This window comes from Taurulus bubalis, assembly GCF_910589615.1.
Source record: "Taurulus bubalis genome assembly, chromosome: 14".
NCBI lineage: Eukaryota > Metazoa > Chordata > Actinopteri > Perciformes > Cottidae > Taurulus > Taurulus bubalis.
The window spans coordinates 18652178-18665974 of record NC_136602.1 but is presented as its reverse complement, the minus strand read 5'-3'; the positions used below and the strand labels follow the sequence as shown (position 1 = coordinate 18665974).

The 13797-nt window shown below is 43.3% G+C and overlaps 1 protein-coding gene across 1 annotated transcript in view; it reads right to left on the bottom strand.

Annotated features, from left to right (window-relative positions):
- LOC306746876 (phosphofurin acidic cluster sorting protein 2) overlaps positions 1-13797 on the bottom strand; it is a gene marked incomplete at both ends in the record, with an annotated part of 39620 nt that overhangs the window by 10494 nt on the left and 15329 nt on the right. The window contains 7 exons of the mRNA XM_079229858.1: positions 101-160; positions 523-603; positions 912-1003; positions 2266-2428; positions 4583-4708; positions 6206-6295; positions 11266-11353. Of these exons, the coding sequence (XP_079085984.1) occupies positions 101-160; positions 523-603; positions 912-1003; positions 2266-2428; positions 4583-4708; positions 6206-6295; positions 11266-11353 (700 nt within the window). The remainder of the gene's footprint in view (positions 1-100; positions 161-522; positions 604-911; positions 1004-2265; positions 2429-4582; positions 4709-6205; positions 6296-11265; positions 11354-13797) is intronic.

Genomic DNA, 13797 nt, shown 5'->3' with positions numbered 1-13797 from the left:
TCATAACAGACGGAAAGATTGCAGGAGGGTGCTGTACCCCACGTCATTTGCTTTGACCTTGAACATCTTCTTTGAGTGCAATTATTCATTTCACACTCACCTCATCCGTTACCTTGAACCTCTTCAGCAAGGCCACGAACTTCTGCTTGAAGTTAGGTTGCTGGAACAGAAGAAGAAGAAAAAACATGCAATTAGGAGGAGAGAAAAAAACTGAAAAGGGAATAACTGTCATCATTAAATACACATGACAGCTGGGCTCGGGCTTATCGGTTCTCACAGTAACCGTCCACTGGATTACTCATTCACAACCACTCTATGTAAAGACCATTACGATCAGCCCAGTGAGCCCACAAGGTTCATTTACGTCCTCATCCGCATCGCCCTAATGGCTCGGACAAATGGAACACAGTGTGTGCTTTCCTTAAAAAGCGTGTACAACAGCAAAAACGGGTCTTAAATTACTCTCACGGTCAATGATTGGCGAGCATAAAACTCCATGTGGTGGAAAAGGAGGCAACTAACCCTGGTCATGGAGGTCGTTCGGATCATTTTCCTCCGGGCTTTCTTGGGCTTCCTCACCTCGTCGTCTTCATCATAAAGGTCCTGAAATACAAAGAGGATGAGGAGATATCGGAAACAGTGCCCTTACATTTTTGCCTGCAGACATGGAAGAATATGTAAAAAAATAATTACAATACGAACCAAAAAACTCTGAAAGCACAACTGCTTCTGACAAAAACCTGATATTTTTCCATAAATAACATCACTAGTATACTATGTTCAATAGGGCAAGTAGACTTCATTTTGCTGATCTAAATAACATTTTGTTTATTGGATTTCTTATACTGTATGTATTTAATTTCTCTGGGTGCTGCAGATTTGTTGGCACCATCGCGTTTTCTGGCACTGACCTGGCCATGAACTGCGTCATCACTGGCTTCCTGCTCCGACGAGTAGCTGTCATCGTCCTCCTCAGAATAGTTATCCATGTCTGGGGAGCGGTCTGGAGGTAGGCAAGCACGGACACGCACAGAAAAACTTCAAAAACACAGGGATACATATGTGTAGCATTATATCAGCCACAATGTGCAAATTCAAATTTGCAGGTTTCCCACGGCCACATCTTTTGAAAACGTGGGCTGAGAGAAATGTGGTTTACACAGCAAATGATTTCCAAGGCTGAATCAGTGCTGAAACCCTCTTTCGGAATTAAGAATGACTCTAGGAAGCAATTTGTTCTGAGTGAAAACAAGCCTCCTAACCTCAATAGGAAACCATGTTCTCATACTGAATGTAAAAAAAGTTGTATAATTAGTATAATTCTCTAACATTGTAAATGTTGATTTCAGTTGAATTTTCCCAAATATCAGTTTGAGCCAAAGACAATTTTGCATCTTTTGTGGATGAAGTTCCTTCATAAACGGTCCTATTGTTCACATTTCATCAGTAAAGAATTGCTTTGACCACTTGGCATGAATAATGAACTCTGCTGATCAAAATGGTATTATATGCAAATGATATTATATGCAAATTAGATTGTAGAGCTCTTTTTGCAATCTGTGTCACAAAGAGTTTTTTTCTGACATTTCAGCAGTTGAAAGTTCGACTATTGCTAAATGTCAGCCAAATTCCTCAAGATGCCGTCTTTACTGCGCGTTTGATAGCTGAAGACTGACCAGGCGATGGAAGATCTTTGTTCTTAACAGACTATTCAGACTTCATTTCGCCTGAGAAAACGTCCTGTTCTGTGCTCAAAGATGGGATGAATGTTATTACGGTTCACTGCAGAGGAGAAAAGCGAAAGATAAACATCTTTCCTTCCCTCAGTGACACTCGCATAATACTTGGTGCATGAGCTCATCTGTTATGTTCGAACAGCCTCCTTAATAACATCCAGAATAGCGAGGGATCAGCAAGGCGGGATGAAAGCGCAGAGTCCGAGCAGGCCCCAATATTTCTCCCCATCCAGAATTAGAACAACGTAAGTTAATAGGCCTTAAATCTTCTCTCAAATCAACATTACAACCATAGCTAAGGAGAATAACATATCCTTGGCCATAGGTTGGGTTGGGATTAATGGAGTTTATTCTGTCCTCAGTTGGGAATAGGAGCCATGTGGAAGGCGGGAGGAGAGGAGCATGGACAGGAAGGGTTGGCTGCAGTGTGACGGCTGAAATTACACACAGGATTTGAGCGGGCAGCTTTGGTACATTTGGCCCGTCTAACGGACCCCGAGTTGGGGGGGCGGGAGACGCCTGAGCTCACCTGAGGTTTTGATCTTGTGGCCGGCCTGACCGCTGCCGTCCTCGTGGTCGATGGGCTGGCTGGACAGAGAGTACACGCTGATCTCCGCCACACGCACTGGCGCATCCTTCACGTTGCTATGGAGACCCAGAATCTGTCCGCCGTCTGTCGGGTGTTGCATCACCTGGACATAGGAAGAGTGACATTGAGTCTGGCCATTGATTTGGAGAATGTATTCAAAATGGGTTTGAAACCAATTTGGTACAAAACACTTTTATGTCATCCCTCCCCTGTAATGTTCCTAATAATAATAATAATAATAATAATAATATATTTTCTTGAATAACACAGTCATCTTGAGCGGAGATGCCTTCATGTCGCATACAATGTATGTGTCTATCATTCACTCTGTAGAGCCATGTCAAAGCAGATGGAACAAATAAGGTTTTTTTCAACAGACAGGCAGGATGGAATAATTTTATCTCGCTTTACCGAGCCAGTAATGATAAAACAAAGCTTGACAAGGCTTCTGTTACACTGCTTTATGCTCGCGGAGAATTAGCGACCGATTACAAGATGACAGCTATGCTATCTCTAAGTAAAGAGACAATTCGCTCATATCATCCAGTCACACAGCTTTCATTCGAAGCGAAAAGGTGCTTTCAGTATTTCACTCGATGAATAGCTGCACGGGGAGTAGAATCATTTTGCTCAAACACTGGCTGTGGTGCACTCAAACGCTGCATGCAAAGTCCAATAAGTGACTTCCTCCCACTTGATGCCCCGATAGATTCACAATGAGGGCACGGGAGAGTTTACACTACAGCGGATGACAACATAATTACCCAACAGGATCCAATAATGGCCAATCTAACGCTATTCATAGAAGTCTACGGGTCATTTCATGGCAGCAGGCACCAAAAATAGCACGGCGGTTGAGTGTTATTTTAAAATGTGATAAAGCATCGGTTTTGTTTTCAGATGTCCATCAACCCGTCCTGGGGCTGCTGGTGGAAAGTCACATTGGCTGAGCATGAATGGTGCATTCCAAATAAGCATGACTTTCATTATCTCTGTCTTGATCTTCCACACATTCAATCTAATAATGTTCTGAACAGGGCCTTTTAATTAAGGATGAACCAAATGGATTTTTTATTATTTTATCAATACGATAATTGCCTGCTTTTTGTCGTTGCCAATATCTATAAGATAAGGTAAGATAAGGTAAGATAAAGGTTGCTGGACATACGAATGTTACACAGTTGCTGGATATACTACTACTAAAATGTCTTCTTCACTTCCCTGGAGTCAACGAGCACGAGCAGAGAGTCTACAGGAAGAGTGCCACATTGCTATTCAACTTGTAACAGTTTGCCAACCTAACTCATAACGATACAGACCGCAAAATACGTCCAGTAATCAAATACATACTCTAAATGAATGCATCTTCTCAGTGAATTACACCAGTGTTTCTGACCACAAGTCAAATCAGACATGTAAATGTATTAAACAGAAGCTATTTGGCTTTGATTAATAGGTTCTATTTATTGCCTATAATTTACTTGTCGGAAAAATACATAATTGATACATTTCCCATTATCGGACGACAATTAACTGACAGACATGCATTGTGCATCCTTCATTTTAAATGATCTGTATCTGCTATATGAAGAGCAAGTTCTAATATTTTGTTCCCTGCAATCCATGGCAATAACCCCCAGTGCCATGTGTTCTGCAGTGTTGCAAGTGAACGACCAAAGAGTGGCACAATTAAGAGCAGCTTGTTCAATGTGCAAAATCCACACTGACAAAAGGCCAAAGAAAAAAAAGAGAAGAAAAAAAAAGGGCATCTTGGTGGCCCAGTGGCCGAACATTCAGTCTGACGTAACTGCAAATCCCCGCTGCATGTGTCCAGCTGAGGGATGTACTGGCAGCACTCAACATGAAATTACTTGGATCAGGGCACATAAAGACTGAATCGTATATTTCTACATCAAACAAGCGTCCACAGGTGGCATTCTATCAGCTCCCAGCCCATTATTCCTGTATGCACTGTTTCCAGAAAGGTGCAAATGAAGCCAGCTCCAGATGGCTCACAATCTCTCACACAGCAGTATGTGTGATGACCATGAGTCATCTGAAATCATGTGTAACGCATGAGGCTCTCTCTGTTAAACCAAGACATGCTACACAGACACTGACAGCCATCACTGACAGAGAAGAGCAGAACGCAATCACAAGCGCAGAGCAAAATGATGTCTCTCGAGAGAAATTTAACGGACGACAAAGAAGCATGAAGTGATTGAAAGTGATGCCCCAGCTGAACACGATACGGTACCTCGGCCATATTGATGACTCCCACAGCCAAAGTTTTGTAGCCCAGGATAGTTCGATTTTTGTAGCGTTTCCTCCTCTGCAGCATGATCTGCAGTCGGTTGGCATCCCTCTTCAGAAAATGGGGGTACTAAAAAAACAAAAACAAACATAAAGTCAGATAATAACGCACACCATATAATATATTCATCAGCCTTTAGATGGAAACCCACCTGCAGGCGTATTGCAATGAATAGTTTTTGTTGCTGCATAAGAAATCCAATTTGTTTGCGGTGTTCAGCTTATATTTCTTGCAAATAACATTTTTAACCATTTAAGTCAAATAATGAAACAAAATTGCATATAATCACAATTTATTATAAGACTGCCAACTCAAGATTTCACTGTCCTTCATTGCCTTTTGATGCACACTTTTTCTTTTTTTAAATGGGTTTTCTAATGCTATTTTCTCTCTGGCAGACTTGTTGGATTTCATTGCATCAGCTGGCGACTGCGTGTCTGTGCCACCATAAATGTAGCATAAATTGAGGCCATGTCATATTATCATCATCAGATATCTCCATTTGGCTATCTTCGACTGCAAGGCAAGATGTGAAATCTACGTTGTTGTGTCGCTATTTCAGAAGATGCATCTGCAGTCAGAAAGCTGTCTGCACTGAATATTGTGAACTGATGATGTAGAGATGCGACACACACTCGGTTCAAGTTCACGTGTAAATACAGCCACCAGCACTGAGCCAACATGGTGGGTGTTAGATTCTGTAGTCCTACTGACTGAACTATTAAAAAGAACTGTCTGCGGTCTGTTGAACTGTTGGTGAACCTTCATCACTTCAGAACTATATTTCTCTCCGAGACTTAGTATTTATCCTCAGGCTTGTCTCCTTTCTTCTGGAGTCATATCGTCTCCGACTGCAAGAACTTGATCTTCACATTGACTTTTCTTGCCTTCTTGGTTTATAATATTCAAACAAAAATAGCTTGTTTCACAAGGTGAAATGCTGTTTTTGCATTTGACCTTGTTTCACCTCATGTTTTCTCTCAGTCTTGATGTTTTCTAAATGCTACGCATCGATTGTCAAATCGGTGAAGAGGTTTCATCATTTGCTCGTGTTGAGTCCATTTGCATGCGTATTCTTAATTCGCAGTGCATTGAGCTCTCAGGGCCACCATACTTCATGGTTAAATCGACAACTTGATCACTTGTCCTGGCTGAGTTCATCTTTTTACTTGTCCGTCTAATCCAGTCCTCAAATAGTCAGCCTGCATGCAGCGTCTATTATTATTATCAAATCTGAAACAGTCAGTCATAAAAATAAATTCTGCTTCAGTGACTTCAGTGAAAACAGCAAAAGTCAAAGTCAGCAACTTCTCCACCTGTCAGCACTTACTGTGTGAGAGAAGACCTCTTCTGACCACAAAACAACATGGAACGGCATTTAATTTATACAAAATACATGTGTTAGTAAGCACACTTATTTAGATCCACATGGATATTTTGAACTCAATACTTTTGCTCTGGGTTTGGAAGGGGCACAAGTGTGAATAAAGGCTTCAACACAATCCTCCCCGCCAAGTAACTGCCATATCAGTGTGAGAATTCACAGTATAATGTCAGAGTGCTTGCCTGCAGTGAGAATGTGAGCTCCAAGTCCGTCTCCATCAGTCCACTGGGTGGGAGGACGTACTCGTTTGATCTCAGAAGACGCTTCGAACCCTGAGGGACATAGAAAAGGCAAGTTCGACATAAGCACATTTATAAATGCAACATAAAAGAACATTATTCATCAGGGGTTCCTACCCACAAATCCCTCATATTCAGCTGTGTCTTGTGCCAATATCTATCAGACGACAGTGACTGAGTGTGCAAGCCTTATTTTCAGATTCACACATTTATGCAGATTCACACCTTGAGGCAGCCCAGTACAAACAGTCCTCTACTCCTTCACTGCTTTATAGAGAAAAGTGTGGACCGGAAATATAGGTCAGGTGGCCTACTAAAAAAAGATATCATGAGGTTTTCCGAACTGGCACAAGGATAAAAAAATTTTTTTAAATCTGCAAACTGATTACAAGCCTACAATTTAGTTGCGCTCCTCAAAGTGACCAGACTTCTTATCTCGCATTAAAACTCGACAGAAACAAAACCGTCTTTGTTAGTCTTTCCAGCAGTCCAACAATGACCAAGTCTGTTTTACAAGAACCACAGATCACCGGCATACTTAGAATGGGAAAGGAGTCTATTTTAGAGGGTTTCCTGCGTTTTAAAACACTGCATATACACAATGTTTTCAGTGGTGTTAAAGGTATCAGCTACTGCTACCTTCAGCATCTTAGGAACAACTGGCTAGGATTCGTATTCACGCCTTCAGAGGTACGTTTGGTCCAGGTGAAAATAGGACTATGACCAAATTTAACTATATTACCCAAAGCTTGCTATTTTCGTTGAGAGAGACTCGTCACCGGAGGTAATTCTGGGAGCTGGCAAAAACCGTATTGTGGCCAAACAGCGCAGGGATTTAAATGCCACCAAATACAAGGACACAGACACCCATCTCAGCCTTTAGCGACTTTCTCTGACGAGCCTCGGATTAAAGTCTATCGCGTTCCTCGTCAAGTTGCAGTTTAATTATCTTTAAGAATTTTTTTATTTTATTACCTCTTCTAATCTTGAAACCGGGACTCAGCGTGTAAACGTGAGAACAGGAACAGCTTGTCAAATCTCAAGTTGCTGTGAGAGCTGAAGACTGGTATCTTGTTTGTTGTTGCGTAATATATTTGGCAACTCATCATTCATAAGTCATAGCTTAGCTCAGGTGTCTGCTGATCTTGCCAAAATAATTAAGTAAGACTTGGTGAGCAGCATGGAGCTGTAAATATATCCTTATCTGGCTTAATACCCTACTCTTGAGTAGTCCGGGGGGTAAATGTATTCAAAAAGCAGTGGTGCCTCTGTAGGTACAACACATGCATGAGCGATTTGAAATTAGTTGTACACGTTTCATTATGCACGTTTCAAACAGGCACAATAAAGCAGAGCTTTTACAGTGCAGTAGATACGCACACTTTCAGCAATCAACTCCCTCCGATCAACCAAGCAGCGTTAACAGCTGAATGAATAAAAACCAAACAAGCTTGCATATAGTGTGATCTCTCGCACAGAACTGACACCACGCACACTCTTTGACAACTAAGGCGTGTTAAATGTAATTCTCTAACTTCCAATTTTATCTTCGGCAAACGGCCTCTGAATATTTGAGTGAGCTGAATGTGTTTCCGAGAGGCTCAGTGGCCCGTTGGCACTGTTGTCTCAGAGAGAAAGACCTGGGTTTGAGTATCAGCCCTGGTCATTCTTCCTCACTGTTTGCATGTTCCATCTGTTGCATGAAGTTGGAAACTTCCAAGTCTTATTCTACAAACGTATGAACAAGTTGTAAGTCCTTTTTTTTTTTTTTTAAAGCAGAGGGGATGAACCTAAGGTCCAGATGGATTGGGGAGAGAGTTCCAGAAGGTTAATTAGTCCAATGTCAATAGCTTCATGCAATGAAATCAGAGCTAAAGGACTAAAGGGAACATGGGAATACAGAATGTTTAGCTTTGCTGATGCATTCCCTTGTAATGATTATTTCCCATCCAGCCTGATGGCTCAATATGTTCCACAGAAGGACATGCTAACAGCACCTTGACAGTGGCCGCAGTCTTTGTTTCGTATTTAGAGGGGAAAAAGGGAGCAGATCTCTGTCCCGGGCTGACCTTGTCACTAACTTGAGCTCCACAAAGAGGCCTTGTATGCACCCTTTTCTCATGCTCAGTGGCTGGTACAATGAATCAAGGCACAAAAGGCGAAGCACTTTCAAACTGCCTGACATGCATTAACAATACTGAGCCTTGGCGAGGAAAGCTTGTACTGAATGTCGTCCCCCTCCTCTCTCCTGCTACAAGCTTCTCCACTGTCTCTCCAGGGCCACATGGGGTATGTTACAGCCCTTCTACTCTAACCAAGCTCCACAAGCCTGTGGGAAAAGTAGAACTTTAAACTTCTTCTCAAGGTTATTTCAAAAGATACTACATTCTCGAAATTGGCACTCCTGTTTGCAGCAATGGCAGAGAGAGAGATTTAGGGTTGGGACGAGAGCTCAATGCACAGCTGTAATGAAGAGGTTTTGAACAGGCGTTTTGAGGCTTCTGCTTTCACGCAACACAAACCTAACACACACCTACACACAAACACACAATTGGATCATATCTGAGTGGACTGCAAATAGAAGTGCTTTGGACAGCGGCTTGCTCTGAAATGAGGATTGCTCCCCTTTCCTATCGTAATCCAGCTGATATCGATGTCTGGCTACAGCCTCGGGCGACTGACTGCACACAGAAAAGACGGGACTCGAAACTGCATAATCACGTAGTGCACATGCAGCGGCATACCACATTGCAACCAAATGTGCAGAAAAACATCACAGCGGGTTGTCTGTGGAGGCCTCCGCTACTTGAAGTGACCCCAGCGGTCTCCAGGGTGAGAAACAGAAAACTATCTCCAAGGGAACACGGACCCTCCTGCAGAATAAACTGCAGTGTCATCACCCCTGCCGCTGTGGTTTTGGGAGAACGTCCAAATGGTTAGCCATTACAGGGGTTGTGTGTGTGTGTGTGTGTGTGTGTGGACCACTTAACTTGATGAGACCCAGAGAGAGACAGAGAAAGAAGAGACGGCCCACTGTATGCAGAACACAGAAACGATGATGTGTGGTAAAGAGGCTTTGTCGCTCACTGTCGGAAAAACAAAACCCTCTTATTCCCCTGTCATCTTCTCCAACTGTCTCTTTATCCCCTCAGCGTCTCTGTTCTCCCTAACCAAACGTGCATTTAATGCTCCAGTTTACGGAGCCGTGATGAACATGGTTTTGCTCGGCTGTCCTCTGCGCGGCTCAACAGAAAGGAGGAGATTTCACGCTCCGGAAACAACGTAGCTCACGGATATAGCCACACTTGTGTTGGTAGCGTTCTCCTTCAGGATGACAGGTTGAGGGGAGACAATTTGTTTCTCTTTAAATAGAAAATGGTAAATTACGGCATGCATGCAGAGAGCCGTGCGTACACAAACGGTGAAGTTTCAAGGCTCCCAGCCAAACACTGTACGCTCACACAGCTGATAAAGTGTTGTCGCGGAGGCGTAGCGCCCACCCCTCGGTTCCCTTAAAGTAAACACTGCCAGCACTGTTGCCTGTTTGCACTGTTTGCACCATTAGCTGCGGGCCACCGGCTGTTGAAAAGCAAAAAAAAAAAATATATATATATATATATATATATATATATATATATATATATATATATATATATATATATATATATATATATATATATATATACATACTCTGAATGGTATATGGAGCGCCTTTAATTATGTGATTTAAAAGGTCATCTAAAACCACATGAAATCATATGAAGTCTACTAGACTCAGTTAAAGTACCTGTAAAATACGACACTTGTCTTTTAGGGCTACATATTAGATTCCCTCTCTCGCTGTGTGGGCAACAGGAAAGCTTTTTCTTTTCTTTCAATGACACTAAATCTTTCAGTTACAAGTTACAGAAAAAGTTGGCTCTCTCCTCGCTTTTTGGCGAGTCTAATTCCCAAGTTCTCTTCTCTGTGGATTTTCTGGGCGACTGCAGTCGAGAAAGTTTGAATGACTTTTTCCCTTTGACAATTATTTCCACATGGCTACCTCAGGGCAGAGTGTTCGTACGCGTGTCTGTGGACACTTAAGGTGCACTCGCTGGTCTTAGTTCTCCCTAAGAATCAACGGTTCTCAGGGAGTGCTAGCAGGCTGACTGCTAGCAGGCTGACTGCTGAGCATGCGTTATCAAACCGTGAGGCCCGACTGCAGACGGAAGGCAGGGGTCCAACACTTTGCCACTACGGATGAGTCTATGATCTTCACCGCTGCAGTGCAGTATGTGCCACACTAATCAAGATCAACACTAATGGTGTCGGGTTCCATGATTATGATGTAATATAAAAATGCTAACGGTAATACGGTGTAATATCCGTAATAAAATATTGAAATGTATAAATCGAGAAAATCGGTTCACAGCTGCAGAGAAATAAAAGTCTTCCATACAAGCTCACTTTGTTGGGGCTGATCGTGGTGCTTCAGTGACTTTAATCTCCAGTTATCGTCCCTCTGCTCTGCAGCGTCGAGGGAGTAAGTTGTAACTCTAGCAAGCAAAGCAAATGTACGCTTGTTTAGTGAGCTGCAAACTGTCAAATTAACTGTGTTGTCCACACATAGGCGCCATGGCAGATGTTCACTAACTCCCTCCTACCAAGCCATCTGCTGTTTTTTGCCATCAGTTCCATACATTTTGCAGTACCTCTCTCCCTCGCTCTTCTCTCTCTCTAGTTTTTCTTTAGTTATGCATTTGTATCAGAGGACGACGATGTGCTTTTGAATGGTAGACATGTTAGGCCTGCAAACCCATAGTAACAAAAATGCATTAGCATGCACAATCCGTCTTAAGGCACTTCGAGTTGTAATGCTAGTCTGTCATTTCAAAGCACCTGAGTGAGAAGATGTGACTCGCCGGAGCTTCCACCGCAGCTACGCAGGTTTTTTATCAATCGTTGGATTAGAAGCACATCTTATCATCGCCTAGGCTTTGTGATTACTTTCCACAGCCACCCACCTGGATTTTGACAGCTATGGACAGGGAGTTCAGCTCTTTATCCAGTTCTTTGAGGACGACCAGCTTTTTCAACGTGAGGCTGCAAAGCCTGTGGAAAAGAGAAAGAACAAGGGACGGGGGAGAGAAAAAGAAACAAATTAGTGGCACGGCGGACACAATGCGAGCACACTTTCACGACACGCTGCACATCTGGGGATGAAAAGCATGGCCGTACATGTGTCTTTGTTCTTTGTCTTTATTCTTCTTTAGTCCGCAGTTATGACAATAAAAACAGGCTGCTTCCAGGAATCAAAAATGACCGCCAAGAAAGCGAGTGAACGACGAAAAAACAGCCATGGCTTGTTGTGAAGAGGTGGCTCACCAAAGCGCTACTAAATCAGGATTCATGTTGTCAGCTTTATGGGCAAATTCTTCATGGAAGGTGACATGGCACAGATGCTCTGACGAGCCGGGGTGCAGTAAAATGTCTTGTTGAACACAGAGGCGTATGTGACTCACTGCCATCTATTCATTATTAAATATCACAAGCAGGAAACGTATACCTACATATGTCTCAGAAGAAGTGAGATATGTTTGTGCCCGGCACATCCAGACTGGGTGGAGTAGGAAGTACAGTAATACACCTGTAGTACTTAATCAGAAAGTGGCGTCTAGTTCAGAGGGCCCCTGTTGACGCCTCAGGTCCAGCCTATCTCGTAGAACACCAGAGGCAGATAAAAACAACATCAACTGAGCCAGACACAAGCTCATTTCCACGCCTCTTTCATGGATCCACAGCCATTTGTGACCTTTCAGGTCGGGCCCCTTCCTTTTGACCCCCCCTTGGAAAACCTTCTGGGTTGGCGCTACAGAGAGACACTCCACAGAAAATCAACAACACACAAGCCAAGTTTGCTAAACTTCCTCCTGACCCACTTTTCACACAAGTCCAGCTGCATTAAATCGTGATCAGCCAGAGCCAGAGTCAAGCAGGAGAAAGAAAGCAAACAAATAGCTATCCAGTCACCCACTTTCCCTGGGAGCACAGGCCCTCCCATGCTCGGCAAGCATGACTCAAGAAGAATCATCCCGTTCAAGCATTACGGAGATCACAGAGTTAGAGGCGATGACAATGGAGCGTTTAGTAGTTAATATATGGGTCAAGTCTTAAAATGCTCAATAAAACCGATTCTATATGAATTGAATAATTTATCTTGCAAATATCTGTCTTTTATCAACAGTAATTAATTTGACTTTTATATATCATAATGTGTTTGTGTCCTTGTTCTACCTAGATGCAAGTTTCACCAACTTGTTTTCCCCAAATGACATTGTGAAGAGATATCATTTGCATTTGTTATCCAACATGAATGTCAACCCGTCAGTTTCTTTCCTTCCATTCCATTGAATTAATAATATGTCTGCTCATAGTTTGTATTAACAGCATAGAGTGAAAAGGAAGGAAGCTACCAAACATCTTTAGATCCCAAGAGATGTTTACCCTCACTCCACATGAATGCGTGATTACCTTGTTTGTGTTAGAATAACAAATGCAAAATCGATTTGAGGCTGGCGTAATTAAATGTTAAACCTGGTAGGTAGCGCATAGCTGCAGCTTGCCTGATGCTATGGTGAGGATGAGTCACCAGGCAGCCACAGCTTTCTGTCGGGAGGGAGTGAGACAGAAAGCATGGGTGATGGTTTAACAACATCTCTATCCACTCACAGCTCTCGCTCTCTTTCAGTAGACTGGGATACACATGTAATTAAAAAGGCTGCAGGGGCTTAAGGGGTCACCTAGGGAACCAGGGCTTTTATTTATTTTTTATTAGACAGAGGTGTTAGCTCCACTCCTGTCTGGCACTGTGTTATTTTGCGAGTGAAACGCTGTGGCCATCTGTTCTGCCCCGGTGCCAGTCGGCCCCTGTGCTCCTGCCCAGCACCAGTTCGCTTTGCCGCCTAATCAGTGACTGCTAGGCGGACCAGGTGTCCCACAAACATCACTTATCATCGCTGGGAGAAGCGCACTCTGGGCCATGTGTAATTCAGCTAGAAAGCATTCTCGGCATGGATACGCCGTTCGTTTGCCGTCGCACGTCTGCGGGGGAGGGGCTGTCATTTGTGGTATTGTCTCCCCCACCAGTCGGCAGACACTGGCACACGCTCAAGATCAAAATAGGGGCTTGCAGAGGCCACTAGAAAGATGCATTAATCCTCCATTTTGGCATGTCGTTCCCACATTCCCAGAGAGAGGGTGGGATCGCAGCTCGCCTCTCTGTGCCAAAACCCAACAGTGTTATCAATTCGTGGAGAAGACCGGGTGGGTGGAGAATCCATACAGCGGTCTCTAGTTCGATATTTCTTTTAGCAGGCGGTGGGAAGCAAAGATAAGTGAAGCGTTTTCTGTCTGTTTCCCAGTTGATAAGAGCCCATGGGGGAAACCCCTCTTTCAGTGACGGTGCTTGCGCGGGTTAAGCCAACACGTCCGCCTGCCAAGCTCTTCTGATTGGGTCATCACTGTTATAGACCGAGTTTATTGATAATCACATGCAC